At 44.8% G+C, this 18,155-nt stretch overlaps 2 protein-coding genes across 4 annotated transcripts in view; one reads left to right on the top strand and one right to left on the bottom strand.

Moving 5' to 3' along the window:
- TRAF3IP2 (TRAF3 interacting protein 2) overlaps positions 1-7,904 on the bottom strand; it is a 47,908-nt gene extending 40,004 nt beyond the window's left edge. Inside the window, exons 1-2 of one of the 3 annotated variants that reach the window (XM_082731942.1) lie at positions 7,493-7,904; positions 6,788-6,915 (exon numbers count right to left, since the gene is read on the bottom strand). The gene's annotated coding sequence lies outside the window, so the exon portion shown is untranslated. Of the gene's footprint in view, positions 1-681; positions 819-6,787; positions 6,916-7,492 lie in introns of those variants that run through there. The other 2 variants (XM_082731943.1, XM_082731941.1) reach the window with 2 other exon arrangements.
- The window catches only part of LOC309864095 (uncharacterized protein), a gene marked incomplete at its 5' end in the record, with an annotated part of 56,714 nt that overhangs the window by 10,286 nt on the left and 28,273 nt on the right, over positions 1-18,155 (top strand). Inside the window, 5 exons of the mRNA XM_082729442.1 lie at positions 660-790; positions 2,407-2,584; positions 4,554-4,695; positions 5,686-5,721; positions 11,507-11,668. Of these exons, the coding sequence (XP_082585568.1) occupies positions 660-790; positions 2,407-2,584; positions 4,554-4,695; positions 5,686-5,721; positions 11,507-11,560 (541 nt within the window). The 3' untranslated portion in view covers positions 11,561-11,668. The remainder of the gene's footprint in view (positions 1-659; positions 791-2,406; positions 2,585-4,553; positions 4,696-5,685; positions 5,722-11,506; positions 11,669-18,155) is intronic.

Genomic DNA, 18,155 nt, shown 5'->3' with positions numbered 1-18,155 from the left:
TCCCCTATTCTAAGAGCTCATCTTGAACTTGAAAGTCACATGAAGCTTGATTAGATGCTGAGATCAAGTAATAGCATTTCTCCTCCTGTTCTCAGTGCCAGTAAATGTCCCCGCAGCTTGGGAGGGGGGAGGGTAAGAGGAGCTGTAGGGGGAGCTGGCACAGAACAGAGCTGAACTTCCTGGCCCAAGAATGTGGGGTTGATCTATTCCCTGCATGAGACAAGGATCAAGAAAACTGGGAGTTTTCCTTCCATCTTTGCCACTGACGTGTCCTGGGGCTGGAAGCCAATTACTTAATTTTTGCCGTCCCCAGCTCCCTCCTTGGAGAAGTGGGGCTGGATCCTTAACCGAAACTTGTGGGGACACTAAGTACTCAAACAAATGGTTCCCAAGCAGCTCCGAAGAAAAACACACCCGTGTGCGCACTGTCCTGTTGCTCAAAGAGTTAATCTCACTCAGCTCGCCCGTTTGAAATATTAAACCACCAGCACTTTCTCTTCGCCAGAAACTACAGTGTCATTTTCTCAGCCCAAGTCAGTACGAGAACAAGTTCAAGGTGGGGAGGGGAGGGTGGGGGGAAAGGAAGGCAGAACGTTTCAGTAAAGAAGAAAACAGTGTTTGGGAAAATGGGTCAGCAGCTAAAAAGTAAAGCCAGGCAGGCGACCGCTCTCAACAACTTACCTTAGCACCACCAAAGACAGACAGACCAGCGGGCAGGGTGGTCGGGCTCTCGGCTTCTCACACTCCACCTTGGCTGGCTCCCGCCTCCCTCCTCCCTCTCCAGGCCCAGGTAAGTAGTAGAACAGGCTCTGAAGCAGGAAGTGGAAGTTGTATGCAAATTTCTAGAGTCTAGGAAGCCTCGGCTGAAAAATCTCCCTGTGGGCAGTGAATCAACAGCCGAGAAGTCACTTTATTTCTTAAAACAGAAACCTCCTTCACTCCCTAGAAAAGGCCACTGACTGACCAATTAGGGTGCATTTTTGCTTCCACCACCCAGCTAAGTAACTGTGGAGGAATGTCCACACTGACCCGGATCTGGGATCTCCGTGCTCCCCGCAGTGCCCTAGCCTGAGCCGGAGAGGGTGCCTGGGGGTGAGGGGGATTGGGCTTGGGTGTTAAGATTGGTTATTCATTAGCAGCTCCAAAGGAGGAGACTGGGGGCAGATAGCTGGGGGGGAGTATGAGGCAAGAGCTTCTTAACTATCTGCAGCTGCTTAAAATATCAGCATTTGCTGCCCTTCACCACTGAGGGAGCACTCCCTGCCCACCCCAGTGAGCGTGCACACCCTGCCCATCAACAGGCACCAAAATGTGACTCCTTTTAAGAAAACAGACACATGCACACACCCTGCCCATCAACACGCACGAAAAAGTGAGTCCTTTCAACACACACCCCCACACGCCCACACACACAGGCATGTGCCCAGGCGTGTGTGTGCACGCTTGCACACATGCAACATACACACTGTCCTCCTCTGGCTGCATTTTTCATGACTTCAAGTTTATTTCTTCTCCTTCCTTCTCCTTATTTAATCAGTAGCCTACAGAAATCATGGTCAAAGTAGACGCTGGACACAGGTTGCCAGGGATAGCAGAATGTGATGGGAGCTGTGGCCGCTAGAGCTCTGGAATCAGAGGGATGTGGGTGTGAAGTCAGTGAGGGCACTGGCCGGCAGGTACCACAGCGAGGTGCCTGGGCGGGCACATTGTGCCGCAGGTGCTGGCCCTGCCTACTCACTGAAGAGGCCCAAGGCTCAGCCCGCACATCTAGCCATCTCTGCACCCTTGTGCGGGGGACAGACCCTGCAGCATCCCCACCCAGAATGCCAGGTTCTGCTCCAGTAGGTTCCATGAAGTGGGTTCCTCTGCATTCTGCAGGCAGAGGATAAACGGCTTGTTTTTAAAATAAAATATACATGTTGTAGATGTTTGGCTATAGCCTCAAAACAGAATACTATGCAGCTGTGAAAAATCATAAATATGTATGTATGTATTTCTACATTCTAACAGGGAGAAGTGGCTCTGGGATATTATTTATTGAGACACATGATCTCATTTTTGCCACTATATATGCCAGATAAACACATGGACATACATATATAGATTTATGTTTTTTCACTTCTCCTTGGCGTCTGACATACTGACAATCATTCCATGTCTGTCAGAGGAAGAAATTATAAATGTCTGGGAAAATGCATACGCAGACTGTGAAGTGGTTGTCACCTCCAGGGGATGAGATTGAGGGGAACGAGTGAGAATGAAGGACTTTTATGCTATTTACACATAAGGGCTGTTTGAGTCTTTTTTTTTTTCCAAAAGCATATTTTTTAAAAAGTAGTATTTATTATGGTGGCCTTGAACTTTCTGCCTCAAAATTATAAAAATTATTATTATTTTTTTGATTAGGGAAAAATAGTATTCTCTGTGCGGCAGCTCGGCCCAGGATACTTGGAGAACAGAGACGAAAAGAATGTCAAGGGGAGGAAACAAGGAGAGCCGAGAAAAGGGGCGCTGTGAAAACCGTCTTCATTTTTCTTCCATCCCTTCAATGGCCTGGGAAAAGCCTGGAAGATGCTTCTGTCAGGTACTACCTTTGGAATACAACCCACCAGGAAGAACAGGGAGAATTTTCTTTTCCATTTCTCTTCCCAGCTCTTTCCCCAGATGGGAGGCCTGAGGGCTGTGTAGGAAGATAACCAGGTGCTGAAGTGCTGCTTTTAATTGCTGTGAGCTGGGCCTTCCTCCTGTCTCTGTTTATTTATCCTGAACAGAAGGGCAGGCACCTGGAGGAATAGGTTCATAGTTCCTACCTGGGGCCTTTGCTGGGGCCCCTGCTGAAAAGCAGCCTGAGTACGTAAACTGTTTAGAACAGTGAAGAGTTGGGGCGCCTGGGTGGCTCAGTGGGTTAAGCCCCTGCCTTCAGCTCAGGTCATGATCTCAGGGTCTTGGGATCGAGTCCCGCATCAGGCTCTCTGCTCAGCAGGGAGCCTGCTTCTCTCTCTCTCTCTCTCTCTCTGCCTGCCTCTCTGCCTACTTGTGATCTCTCTCTCTGTCAAATAAATAAATAAAATCTTAAAAAAAAAAAAGAACAGTGGAGAGTCCTGTCTGAATGTGCTGTAGGCAGCTACAGGGAAATGTAGACGCAGGGAAAGCGTCAGGGAGTCTGGGAAATGAGGACGTCTGTCCCCCAGGGGTCTCCACTGGTGTTTTCAGACTAATGCATGTACCCTTTCAGCTGCCATCACAGGAGAGCTGTGCTTCACCAGGAACCCACCCTATGCTACAGGACAGCACATTTAACCCTCCAGCAGTCCTGAGAAAGCCATTGACTGTCATTCCCACTTGGTCTTCGGGGACTCCAAGGCTCAGAGACATCGAGTAACTTCTCCAGATTTACACAGCTAGTCCGTGGAAAAGGATTCCAGAACTGTCTCCCCTCTGGGGGAATGTTACTTCTTGTCCCTTCTTGTTGTATTGTGTTCTGTCCTTCCTGCATGCTTGGGTGCACACAGGTATTGTGCTTCCTTTGCACAACTCTTGACAGCACTCAAGAAGAAGAAGAAGATGTAGACACTAAAAGAGTGGCACGGAGACTGTCGGTCATATGGTGCCGTGTGTATACGGGCCTGGCGGCTGCAGAAACAATAACTAGAGTAGCCAAGATGTGGGTCAGTCCTCTCCCTAGGAGGGGACGGTTTGTGTTTGCCAGCTTCAAGAAGCCCACCAGCTTCTTGCAAAAGACATCATTAGATGAAAGTCAGCTCTTCCCACCTCCGTAAACCAAACCAAATAAAGCCATTTGGACCTGATGTTCAGAAACTCTCCACTCTACAGTATTAATTCATGAAAAGAAAAGAAAAAGGGAAAGACCCATTCCTTGGACAAGACTTGAGTTTCCATTTTTAAATGGTATGATTTCAAATGCTAAAAGGGCAGAGTGAAACTAGGGCACACCAGAAGGAATTTCCCCAAGGATGGCCCTTGTTCAGTGGGTCCACTCTGCTCACACACTGTGGGCTTACGCTCTGTGGCATGGTTGAAGGGACAATGGCAGGACGAGAAGAAATACCCAGGCTCCCAGCACTGTTCTTTTGGGTATTCCAGTCACCAAACCTTTAGTGAGTGTTTGCCTTTCTCCAGACCTACACTAGGTGCTAGGCATGCAAAGTGAGATTCTCAACGTATTCTTGTGTGTCTTTCAGAAACTGTGTAAAAACGGTGTAAGGTATTTAATAATTAGGTTGGTTACAAAAAGGAGAAAGGTGAGGAGGAGAAGAAGGAGGAGAAGAGAAATCAAGTGTTGGCGAGGATGTGGGGCAAAGGGAACACTTGTACCCTGTTGGTGGGAATGTTAAGTGGTGTGGCTCCTGTGGGGAAACAATATGACAGTTCTTCAAAAAAATAAATAAATAAAGGCCATATGATCTAGCAATTTCATTTCTGGGTATACCCCAAAGAATTTTTTTTTAATACCCAAAAGAATTAAAAACAGGGTCTCAAAGAGATATTTGTACCTCCATGTTCATAACAGCATTATTCACAATGCCCCAAAGGTGGAAACAACACAACAGTCTGTCTTTGGATGAGTGGATAAGCAAAGTGGGATCTATCCGTACAACGGAATACTATTTAGCCTTAAAAACGAAGGAAATTCTGACACATGCTACAGCACAGCTGTACCTGGAAGACATCATGGTAAGTGACATAAGCCAGTCAGAAAAGAACAAATACTACATAATTCCACTTGTACAAGGAACCTAGAATAGTCAGATCCACAGGGATGGAAATTGGAACGGTGGTGGCTAGGAGCTGAGCAGAAGGAGGCAAGAAGAGTCATTGTTTCATGAATACAGACTTCTGGCTTTGCAAGGGGAAAGGGTTCTGGAGAGGGATGGTGGAGATGGTTGCACTGAAGTCAATGTACTAAGTGCCACGGAATCGTACACTTAAAAATGGCCAAGATGGTAAATGTTATGTGCATGTCACCACAGTAAAATAGAAAATAAAATAAATAAAATAGAAATCCCCAAAGCAGTCCTGCACAATCGGTTTTGTTCACCTCATTTTCCAAGCGAGGAAAGCAAGGTGCAGAGAAGTGAAGTAGCTTGCGAGGGCCCCACAGCTGGGTTTCAAAGCAGAGTGGACTCTCGAGAAAGGCCGCCCTGCCCACCCCTCCACCGAGCTGCCTGGTACCCGCTGGGGGGCCAAGGATGCCACACATATACATGCCGAAGCCACATGGCTTCATCTCCTCTCTGTGCCCTTTTCTTTCTCTAGACCACCATCCTTCTAACGCTGCCTTTCCCAGTGTCCTTATTCTTTCTGCTGCCTTCCCCTCATCAAAAGGTGCTCTCAGGAAAAAAAAACAAAAAAAAAAACAAAAAAAAAAAAAACCGAGCACTCGTTTATACCTAAGTTACATGGTGTGAATTTAAATCAGTATGCCACCTCTCTGAGGGGTGCTTGCATTTTAAGCCTCATCACCCTGTATGAGATGAAAGCCTTTGTTCCATATTAAAGGAATTTCAGGCATCAGGGAGAGGGCGGGAAGGATCTGGAAGGGTGGTGGTGGCAGGCAGGGCAGAACGCAGAGAAACGCAGTAAACGGGGGGGGGGGGGGGGGGGGGGACCTGAGTCACGCGGTTAAGAAGGGAGATCTATTTTCCAGGCACACTGACCTTTCAGGGCTCGACCACCATGTGGGGTGTGGATACAAGGCAGGTAGGTGGACCTTCATGTTAAACCCTCCCCTTCAAGCAGGCTCGGTCGTCTGAGCTCTGGACCGCACGCAGTCCTGCTTGGCCTCAGAACTTGCATGCCCTCAAGAGAATTGATTTGCCCGGGGCTTCCTTTGCCTGACAGTTCTCAATGCCTCTGCTCTTCTTGTTATATCATGAAATTCTAGTCTCAAGCCACCGGGTGCCATAGTCAGAGATCTCTGTGCAGAGAACCTGAGCTTTCACGCCTTTAGTACAAGAGGTCACTTCATATACACATTAACCCAGTAAGTTGTGTAGACTCAAAGGCCAACCATTGGGATGTGAAAGCCTGTCTTCTGGGCGCTCACAACCAAGACTGGGAATTCCCAGGGAGTGGAACAGACATTATACCAATAGCATCCAGGTCAAGAGCCTGAGCTCTGAGTCAGGTGTCTGGTCTGTGTCCCTATTCCTCTGCCTGCCAGCTGTGTGACCTTCGGGAAGTTGCGTTGCTTCTTTGTGTCCCTTAGTTTCTTAATCTCTGCAATGGGAATAGTAAGACATCTCTCTCACAGGGGAGCAAGGGTCCAAATGTAGCAGTTCTGGCTGCTGTCTTTGTGTGAAGAACAATTTTTGCTCCCCTGGGATGAAGCCTCTTCCTTGGTGGGCGAGGGCAAGGGTAGACTTTAGTCCCACTTGCCTCCTCAGCCAGACAACAGATGACACAACTAATGACACCACTATACTGTGCAGGCCCGCGGGAGGAGTATGAAGAGATTAAATGATCTGTGGGCTGTGTCTGGCATTGTGCTCAGTAAACACGAGCTGCTATTATAGTAAAACATAGGAACTCTCAAACAAAGGCATAAATCAATCAGAATCAATGATCAGTCAATACAGGAAGGGCAAAAACAAAAACAAAAACAAAACAGAAGATACTACAAATATTCCTACGTGGCACTAAGATGTACTTTCCTGCTACCAGCTGACTAAGGGAGTGTTATATGTCAGAGAATTTACTACAGATCAGAGCATCCGACCACAGGTGAGGACCCAGCTGAGAAAAAACCAAAGGCCGAAGCACATACCTGGTGAGAGCTTTTGCCTGCCCTGATCCGCACTCTGGTCTGGGGACAGACGGGCTACATCATCCAGGCCCTCTGAAAGCAGAATTGTCTTCTCTCTCTCTAAGCTTCTGCCTTGGTATCCCACCTTCCTGGCAGAGAAAAAAATACGGATTCTTCTCATGCGAGCTTTGCCTACTTGGCAGAATGCATATAGAAGTAAGAGTAAACAGAATTAGTGATGATAATCTGTAAAAAAGATGTTCTTAGAATTGCATCTTAAAAGCAATAAGGTCAGGAAATTTTACTCGTGTGAAAGTTCCAAGTTGGAGACAGACAAGCAAAGGGGGTCCTGCTGCTGGCTGGCACCGAAGCTGACCAGGGAGCCGGAGCCACAAGACCCTGACAACCCATGAGACATCCTCTCTCTCTCTCTCTCTCTGTCTTGCTCTCTCTCTGTGTCACACATGCACACACACACGGTAGAGATGGCAGCATTCTGGGGAGCTCATAGGCCCTTTGAGGAAGCTTAATTTCTAGGCACTGGTGCAGCTCAAGCCTCACACTTTGAATCTTTTAAAAGAAGTCTTACCAGGGCATCTGGCTGGCTCAGTCAGTATAGCACATGACTTGATTTCAGGGTTGTAAGTTCGAGCCCCACCTTGGGTGTAGCAATTACTTAAAAATAAAATCTTTAAAAATAAATATATAAAAGAAAAGAAGGATTACCTGGCATTTAGGTGAGAGACTGAAGCCTGGAGCTAATAACAGCTGGGAAGGAGGTGATGCTTGTCTTCAGCCTTTTTTTCATTAATCAATTCCCTTCATTGGTTCCACGTGTCCTTCTTTTCGAGCATCATCTTCCCAAGAAACTCCTTCCACAGAAGGCCCATTCTATGCCACCTCCTCCAGCCTTCTAGTGTTATTGCCACAAGGCCCTTTGCTCTCCTTAACCCTTTCCTGCCACAGATCTGGCCAGTCCCCTGTCTTCCAGTGCACCCCAGGTTCATGAGGAAGATATGGAGTAGGGAGTGGAAGGAAGCTTAGGGCACTTGCCCAAGGCCACAAGGCTCGTGAGTGATGGGGCTGCGATTTGAATTCATGCAGTCTAACTCCAGGCTCTGAGCTCTCTGCCATAAGTCCTCCAAACTTTCGAGATCATCTTTCCTTTAACAAACAAACACCGTGACGTAAATCTGTCTCCCACATCCTGTGGGAAGTCCAGCGCCTCCCCACCATTTCCAAGGCTTCCTGGGCAGTCAGAGTTGAGTTACATTCTCCTGCTCATTCCCACTTAAATTCCCGATTCCTTCAAGCCCTCGCCAGCATCTGCTGGCCTCTCTCCCTGTCTCTCTCCCTCTTTCCCCGAAACACACCTGAGCCCCAGACTGGCAAGTTAAACCTGCTCCTAATGACCGGGGTAAGTTTGGTCATAACAGAGAGCTGCAAATTCAAAATGGGGCGTGACCTTCCGCAGGCTCATTCCTGCACTTACAGGGAGGAGGTGGGAGCCCTTGCTCTCAACCCCCTCCCATGCTCTTCCTAAAGCCGGCTCCTCCGAGGGGCCCCTGTTTAAACTCTGTACCACCCCCTTGGAGAAAAGGCCTGCACGGGATCAAAGAATTCTACGGTCCCTAGAGGAGGGCAGAGGCTCCCTGTGGACACATCCCATTGGCCCCAAGCCTGGGTGCCGGCTGGTGCAGGAGCCTGAGAGCTGAGTCATCTCTCCCCACCTCTGTCCTCCTGCTCCCACTCTCGAAGCTCAAATTCAGCTGCGGTCGAGTAGGCATAGAGACACAAGGAGACATGGCAAACTTTCAACTTTCAAATATCACAGGTCATTTGTTTTTGTTTTCGTTTTTTTCCTGGGAAGCCTGTTCATCAGCACACCACTGGTCTTTGGACCCATCACCCGAGCACAGGGGCGCAGCTGGAAGAGGCCAGAGCAGAACTCTCTAGAGCGGTAGTTCTCAGATTCCACTACAGATTGGAATCACCTGAGGGCTCTGACAGGGTCTGTCAAAACCTGAAGTTTCCCAGGTGATTCCAAGGTACCGCCAAGGTTGTGGAGCAGGACGCCAAAAATGTCTTCTCAAAATGTGGTGCACAGGTACCTTGCCCGGGCGTGGTTTTATTTATTTTTTTTAAAGATTTTATTTATTTATTTGACAGACAGAGATCACAAGTAGGCAGAGAGGCAGGCAGAGAGAGAAGGGAAGCAGGCTCCCCGCTGAGCAGAGAGCCCGATGCGGGGGCTCGATCCCAGGAGATCATGACCCGAGCCGAAGGCAGAGGCTCAACCCACTGAGCCACCCAGGTGCCCCGCCCGGGGGTGTTTTAAGGGACAGATTCTGGTTGAGTAGGTCTGGGGTGAGGCCTGGGGTTTGGATTTCTAATGAGCTCTCGGGTGCTACCGCCGCTGCTACTCTGTGGGTCACATTCGGAACAGCAAGGGTCTCAAACACGGGGCCCAAGGACTGCGGTTCCGAGGACCCTTTGCTCTGCCTGCCATGGAGAATTTCTCACTAGAGTTACGTTTCTCTGTAAGCCGTGACCATAGCCATTTTGGGGAGCCTATTCTGACCCCTCTCAACATATTCTGGGTCATGGGGCCACGGTCTCCCTTGCTGCCTGGGGAAAAATCCCCAAATTCCTGCCATTTCATTATGTGGGTCCAAGCGCTGATACCCATGGTGGCCGTATTGAGGCCGATGGTACTTGACAAGGTCCTGTTACGGTGTAGGGTGGGTTCTGTCTGAGCAAGTTCACTTTTCGGGGCCGGTGCCCAGAACGACTTGTCTGGGGCTGTTCCTCATAGAAAAGGGAAGTGAGATCTTATCTAAGCTGCCCCAGTGTCTCCACAAAGTTCTGTTTAACAGGCTGTGCCTTTTGACATAAGTTACCACAGAGAGGGTGAGCCTCAGTGTCCTGCCGGGATGGAACATTCACTGAGCAGGACTTGCTTGCCCTCATCTGACACCGGGGCTTTACATAGGGTGACTCTGGTTTTCCTGCTCAGAGGCACAGTATTCTCAGGATACCCTGGAAAGCCCCGAGTCTTCCATTGTCTGCAACTGCTTTCTTCTTCAATATCTACTCCAAGTGATACTGAATCCCTACCTCGTCTCCTGCAGGGTTTCTGATGTGCCTCACGGCTACCTGGCCCTCCGATTTTCTGCTGGCACTGAATAGGGGTACAGTCCAACCTCCCGCACAGTGAGAGAGCCTTACCCCCCCCCTTCCCTGTCCCTCTCATGCTCCTGATCTGCTCACAAGGCCACGATCACCACTTCATGAAACAGAAAAGGTTTTAGCTGAAGGTTTAGGGAAGACAGAGAGAAATGACTGCCCAGGGCCGACCAAGTCAGCAATCTACAATGGACTGTGAGGCCTTCTAGCTTCATTGGCCATCTTTCACCTAAGGATCCGTGACCTCGATGTGGCTCCCTCTCTCCAGAGGCCTCTTCTCTCCCTCCTTCCAGGGCCCCCATCTCAGCACCACCCAGGGAGGACAACAGTTTCGCATCCTTTTCAAGGCTGTACCTTCTACTTCTTCTTCTTGGTGGTGACCTTCTCCTTCGGGACCATTGCAAAGCATCTCTCTTTATATACCCAAACATGTCCCATCAGGGTCATTCCATAAACAGCCATCTCCCACTGAGATCAATACTGAATGCCAAAAGCAACCATTATTGTATCTTTTTGTAATGATTTTTTTTTCTTTCTGTTATATCAGAATTCTAGGAATATTAGAAACAAATTGGGAAATAGTTTGGTGATTCCTCAAAGAAACAAACCCAAAAGAATCAAAAGTAGGGACTTGAACAGGTATCGCAAATGTTCATAGCAGCACTATTCATAGTAATCAAAGAGTGGAAATAACTCAAATGTCCATCAACAGATGAATGGATAGAGGCATGTGGGGGGCTCAGTTGGTTAAGTGTCTGACTCTTCATCTCAACTCAGGTCTTGATCTCAAGGTTATGAGTTCAAGCCCCAAGTTCAGCTCCATGCTGGGCATGCGTCCTACTTAAATAAAAAACCCTGAAACCAAAGAGATGAATGGATAAATGAAATATGGTATATCCATAAAATGGAATTTTATTCAGCCCTAAACATAATGAAGTACTGATACATGTTACAACATGGCTGAACCTTGAAAATGTTATGCTAAGTGAAACAAGGCAGATGTACGAGAATGAATATTATTAGATTTCACTTTTATGAGATACCTAAAGTAGTCATGTTCATAGAGACAGAATATAGAGAAAGCTTACCGGAAAAGGGGACAATAAGAAGCTGTTCTTTAATGCGTGCAGAGTTTCTATTTGGGATGATGAAAAATTCTAGAAATTGGGAGTGGTGATGGTTGCAGAACACTGTGAATGTACCCAGGGCTGCTGACGTGCACACTTGGAAATGGTTAAAATGGTAAATTTGGAAGCGCCTGGGTGGCTCAGATGGTTAAGTGTCTGCCGTTAGCTCAGACCATGATCTCCAAGACCTGGGACCGAGCCCCCCCGTTCAGGCTCCCAGCTCCTTACGGAGTCTGCTTCTTCCTCTCACTCTGCCTCTCTCCCTGCTTGTGCTCTCTCTCTTTCAAATGAATAAATAAAACCTTAAGAAAGATAAAAATAAAATGGTAAAATTTTTAATGTACATTTTACCACAATAATCAGGAAAAGCCAAATTAGGAAATTAGGAGTCCCAGCTCCTTCATCTTCCATTTTTCCACACCCTCAGGCAAGACTCTTCTGCATTCCGTCCCCGGAGAGCCGGTGGACAGGTGCGGACTGAGGGCAGGCTGAGCTGGCTCCCACGGTGCAGTTGTGCCCGAAGAGCGGGAGGGGCTGTTTGTCAGATTCTGCTTCTCAATGGGACTCAGCATCAACGCTTGGCTCACAGGTAAGCCTTGCCTCTAAAGATCCCAAATGTTTTGCTGTTTTCAGTTTTCACCTGTCTTTTGATTGGGTTGAAGCCAGCTCCCTCCCTGGGATTAATATTCACAACAAGCAGCGAGCGATTAATTTAACCAGTTGAAATTTATTGTGCACTCGCCTTAACTCAAAGCCAGCTTCTGCTGGGTGTTTATTTTTCACCATTGATGCATGGCACATGACAGCCCCTAAGCATCTGGATTTAAAGCACACCATTGTACCGAGTTCCTGCCGCGCCCCCCCTTCTTCCCCGACCCCCTGAAATCTACAGAGCTCTGATTTTCGCACCATGTCTCTGAGAAGGTAATTCTCCTCACTGGCCTAGGGGAACAGTTGGGAGCCTTGAAGCAGTTTAAGATTCGGATTTCATGCCTGGTGCTTCGAGCTGGTGACTGTTTCATTTCAGGGGACTTCAGTCAATAAATCCTGACTCGAACTTACAAGCACATTTCCCCGCCCCCACCCAGCCATCACAGAAACAACTAGACTCTGAGCTTGTCTCTTAAAGCATGAAACCCTCTCTGCTGGGTCCATCCTCACTCAGGGCTGCTCACGTGCCATCGGGCATCACGCAGCTCATCCAGCCCCAAACCCCTCTCCTCCTGCCTCCCCTGCTTCGCCTTAGCCCTCCCTGCAAAGTGACTGTCTGGAGAGGACTCGAACTGCGGGTGCCTAACAAGGCAGAACAAAGGCCCGCGTGCTCACAGAGTTCCATTTGGAGTGCACGACAATTTCAGAGCACAAATGGAAAAAGAAAAAAAGAAGGTTTGAAATCTATAGCTGGCTTTTATCAAACCAGAACTTGTAGCTCTCGGCTGACAATCAGCCAGCAGCTAAAACCCACGAGGGATGGTTCTTTCTCGCGGCTTCTGGCTGGCTATTAGCTACCAGCAGCCTTCTGACCCTTTTTTCCAGGGAAGTAACAGCTGGCAGCTGACAAAGGCGCTGGCAGAGCGGGCAACTTTTGCTTCTCTGGAAGGGAATGTAAGATTGGCAGGAAACAAGGCATTTAAAAAATGACGATTAGAGGCGTTTACACTTGCTTTTCTTTACGAAGCTTTTGGGTTCTGGCTCTGATTGCTAAAATGTATTATGTGCTAAGGAGCTTTGATGGCTTTTTTTTCCCCCGAAGTAGATATCTTCTCTTTTTTTCCCTGTTCACGAGTACTAACCCAGATAAAGGTGCATTCTGTGAGCGTTGTCTACTTAACCCTCTGCAAAGCAGGAATTAATAAACAAAGATGACAGACCAATGGCCATCAGATAGTAGGAGCTCAGTGTGGTGTTGCTGCCTAATGGAAACGTGCTTTTGGTTTAGCTGGTCCTTTCCGGCAGGGCCCTCTGCAGTATGTAGCAGTTGGGGAGAAGTGAAATTGGGATGAAGTAAAGTACAGGTGGGTTAACTGGCAGTGTCGGAGGATAGAATTTTGTCTAACTGGCAGTGTCGGAGGATAGAATTTAGTCTAATTTTTCTATGCTCCGCCCGGCTTTCCATTTAGCTGTCGGGAAGGGCAGAAATGACAGGGATGGCAGGGGGAGCCAGCCGAGGAGGGAGCCATGGGGTGGGTAATCATCCCTGGGAGAGTGGAAGGCCATGGTGTGGGGAATCCCACACTTCGGCCACTTTGGTTCTAGCTGCTTTGCCCCTCACTGTGTCTCCCCTCCTAGAGCACAGCACTTTGGGACTGTAGCTAATACATTATTTGTGGCCTTGCTGTTTTTATCCTGATAATCATTTTACAATCTGCTATTGTGACAGGTGACCTATACCAAAAGTTTTTTTTTTTTTTTTTAAGATTTTATTTATCTATTTGACACAGAGAGATGACAAGCAGGTGGAGAGGGAGGCAGAGAGAGAGGAAGAAGCAGGCTCCCCGCTGAGCAGAGAGCCAGACGTGGGGCTCGATCCCAGGACCCTGAGATCATGACCCGAGCCGAAGGCAGCGACCTAACCCACTGAGTCACCCAGGTGCCCCCGAAAGTTTTAATTAAAATGTAGATGTTTAAGGTAATGTTTGTCCAGAGAGCACCAAATGGATGAGGGCAAAAAGCCTGAATCCTGAACCCATGAGGGCAACAGGATAGAGAAATATCTAGAAGGTCAAAAGGACTAGATTAGATCGAAGAAGTGTGTTTCTAACACAGGCTTAAATGACACACACATTTGTATGCATTTTGACTCTATAAGCAGAGGATTTTCAAGACAATGGATTCTGCCTTTTATATTCTTGCCTAAGGAAAAAAAAAAAAATTAGTCCGTGATGAGAGGAAAGCTTGTTTTTCAAGATGGGCACATGGGTTTCTATATGCTGCCTTCCAAGGATCCATTAAAATGATAATGAAGGAATACGAAAAAGGTATAACCCCACAAAAATGAAGAAAATGGAGAAGCAGGAATCTGTGGACAGTGGGAGAAGTAAGGTAAGAGAGAGGACAGTTGGTTTGCTAAAGAAGTCCTCTCTACCACTTGTTTTTTTAAATTGTGTAGATATATCACTCTGGTAAAAATACATTTTTTTTTTAAGTTAGAAGGGATCTTTGTTGTCTTGTTCCTATTCCAGTTTTTTTTTTAAATTGAAGTATAATTGATATACAGTATCTTGCTAGTTTTAGGTATAGGTCTTAGTGATTTGATATTTTATACATTATGAAATGATCCCCATGCTAAGTCTCATTACCATCTGTCACCATACAAAGTTATTACAGTATTATTGACTAGATTCCCTAAGCTGTACATTCCATCTCCATGACTTATTTATTTTATAACTGGAAGTTTGTACCTCTTATTCCCTTTCACCTATTTTGCTCATCCCAACCCCTCCCCCTCTGGTAACCAACAGTTTGTTTCTTGTATCTATGAGTTTGTTTCTATTTTGTTTGTTTGGGTTTTTAGATTTTACATATAAGCGAAATCATATGGCATTTGTTTTTCTCTTTCTGACTTATTTCACTGACCATAATACCTTCTAGTTTCATTTATGTTGTTACAAATGGCAAAATTTCATTTTTTATGTCTGAGTAATACTTCATTGTGTGTGCGTGTGTGTGTGTGTGTGTGTATACATGTATACGCACATACATAACCACATCTTCTTTATCCATTCGTCTACCAATGGGACACTTACATTGCTTCCATATCTTGGCTACTGTAAATAATGCTGAAATAAACATGGGTATGGATGTGTCTTTTCAAGTTGTGTTTTCATCTTCTTCAGGTAAATATCCAGAAGTGCAATTGCTGGATCACATGGTAGTTGTATTCTTAATTCTTTGAGAAAACTCCATACTGTTTTCCATAGTCTTTGCACCAATTTATGTTCTTGCAACAGTGCGCAAAGGTTCTAACTTCTCCACACCTTCACAAATACTTGTTATTTTTGTCTTTTCCATAATAGCCAATCTGACAGCTATGAAGTGATACCTTATTGCGGTTTTGATTTGCAGTTCCCTGCTGCTCACTGATGTTGAGCATCTTTTCATGTTCCTCTTGGCCACCTGTATGTCTTTTCTGGCAGAATGTCTATTTAAATCCTCTATTTTAAAATTGGCTTCTTTGTTTTACTGATATTAAATTGTGTAAGTTCTTATTTATTTTGGATATTAACCCCTTATTGTATATATGGTTTGCAAATATCTTCTCCCTTTTAGCAGGTTGCCTTTTCATTTTGTAGATGGTTTCCTTTGCTTTGCAGATGCTTTTTAGTTTGATGTATTCCCATTTGTTTATTTTAGCTTTCATTGCCCTAGCCTGAGGAATTTGGTCCAAAAAAATATTGCTAAAAATGGTGTTAGAGTTAACTGCCTGGGTTTCTTATAGAAGCTTTATGGTTTCAGGTCTTACATTCACATCTTTAATCCATTTTGAGTTTATTTTTGTATATGGTGTAAGGTGGTGGTCAGGTTTTATTCTATTGAACATAATTGTCTAGCTTTCCCACACTAGTTATTGAAGAGACTGTCTTTTCCCCATTGTGTATTCTTGCCTCCTTTGTCATAGATTAATTGATGGTAGATACATGGATTTATGTCTGGACTTCCTATTCTGTTCTGTTGATCTAGGCGTCTGTTTTCCTGCAAGTACGATATGTTTTGATTATTATGGATTTGTAGTATAGTTCGAAATCTGGGAGGGTAATACTTTCAGCTTTGTTCTTCTTTCTCAAGATTGCTTTGGTTATTTGGGGTCTTTGGTGGTTCCATACAAATTTTAGGATTTTTTTGTTCTAGTTCTGTGCAACATGCCATTAGCACTTTTTAAAAATCATGTATTTAATTTTAATTAATTAATTATTTTCAAGTAAGTTCTATGTTCAGTGTGGGGCCTAAACTCATGACCCTGAGATCAAGAGTTGCATGTTCCATGGACTGAGCCAGCCAGTGCCTCGTCATTAGTATTCTGATAGGGATTGCATTGAATCTGTAGATTGCTTTGGGTAGTATGGACATTTTAAAATGTTAATTCTTCCAGTTCATTAGCATGGTATATCTTCCCATTTATTCATGTTGTCTTCAGTTTCTTTTATTAGTGTCTTATGGTTTTCAGTGTACAGGTTTTCATCTTCTCGGTTAAATAGCTTCCTAGGTATTTTATTCTTTTTGATGCAATTGTAAGTGGGATTTTTAAAAAAATTTCTGATGCTTCATTATCAGTATACAGAAATACAACCAATTTTTGTATGTTAATGTTATATCCTATGACTTTACTGAAATCATTTATTAGTGGTAGTAGTTCTTTGGTGGGATCTTGAGGGTTTTCTTTATACAGTATCATGTCATCTGCAAATAGAGTTTTCTTCTTCCTTTTCAATTTAGATGCCTTTTATTTCCTTTTCTTGCCTAATGGCTGTGGCTAGGACTTGCAATATTATGTTGAATAAAAATAGTCAGCATGGGCATCCTTGTCTTGTTCTTGATCTTAGAGAAAAAGCTTTCAGTTTTTCAGGATTGTATATGGTGTTAGCTGCGGATTTCTCATGTATGGCCTTTATTATGTTGAGGAACTTCCCTTCTATATCCATTTTGTTGAGAGCTTTTTTCTTAAACAGATGTTGAAGTTTGTCAAGTGCTTTTCCCGCATCTACTGAGATGATTGTATGAATTTTATCCTTCATTTTGTGTGGTTTGATTAATTTGTTGATGTCAAATCATCCTCGTATCCCTGGAGTAAATTCTACTTGACTGTGGTGGACGATCCTTTTAATGTACTGTTGAATTTGTTTTGCTAATATTTTATTGAGAATTTTTGCATCTATGTTCATTAAGGATATTGGCCTGTAATTTTCTTTTTTGTGTCATATCTGTTTCTGATTTTGATAACAGGGTAATGCTGGCCTTGAAAAATGAGTTTGGAAGTGTTCTTTCCTCTTCAGTTTTTTGGAATAATATGGGATGGATAGGGTCCAAGTTTTCTTTAAATGTTTGGTAGAATTCACCTATGAAGATGTTTGGTTTTGGACTTTGGGTTTTTTTGGGAACTTTTAAATTATTGATTCAATTTCATCACTTGTAATTGGTCTATCCTGATTTTCTGCTGCTTTTTGATTTAGTCTTGGAAAGTTGTGTCTTTCTAGGAATTTGTCCATTTCTTATGGGTTTTCTAATTTACTGGTATGCAGTTGTTTGCCACAGTCTGTAATGATCCTTAGTATTTCTGTGGTGTCAGTTGCAACTTTTCCTTCATTTCTGATTTTGTTTATTTGGACCCTTTTTTGTTATTGATGAGTCTAGCTAGAGGTTTATCAATTCACTTTTGTTTATCTTTTCAAAAAACCATGTTTAGGGGTACCTGGGTGGCTCAGTCATTAAGTGTCCTGGGATTGAGCCCCACATCAGACTCCCTGCTCAGTGGGAAGCCTGTATCTCCCTCTCCCACTCCCCCTGCTTGTGTTCCCTCTCTCGCTCTCTCTCTCTCTCAAATAAATCAATAAAATCTTAAAAACAAACAAACAAACCAGTGTTTAGTTTTAATCATCTTTCTTTTTGTTTTGTTTTTAAGCTCTATTTATTTCTGCTCTAATCTTTATTGTTTCCTTACTTCTACTAACTCTGGGCTTTGTTTGTTCTTCTTTTTCTAGTCCTTTAGTTATAAAGTTATTTGGGAGTCTTCTTGTTTCTTGAGGTAGGTTGTATTGTTATGAACTTCCCTCTTATGCTGCTTTTGCTGTGTCCCATAGATTTTGGAAAGTTGTGTTTTCATCTTTATTTGCATCGAAATTTTTTATTTTCTCTTTGACTTCTTCATTCACTCATTGGTTCTTTAATGTCATGTTGTTGAGTCTCCATGTGTTTGTATTTTTCCAGTTTTCTTCTTAGAATTGATTTCTAGTTTCATACCGTTGTGGTCAGAAAAGATGCTTGATATGATTTCAATCATCTTGCATTTATTGAGACTTGTTTTGTGGTCTAACATGTGATCTGTACTGGAGAATGTTCCATGTGCACATCAAAAAGAATGT

Source organism: Mustela nivalis (genome assembly GCF_964662115.1).
Source record: "Mustela nivalis genome assembly, chromosome: 5".
Lineage (NCBI taxonomy): Eukaryota > Metazoa > Chordata > Mammalia > Carnivora > Mustelidae > Mustela > Mustela nivalis.
This window is presented reverse-complemented; position numbering and strand designations above follow the sequence as displayed.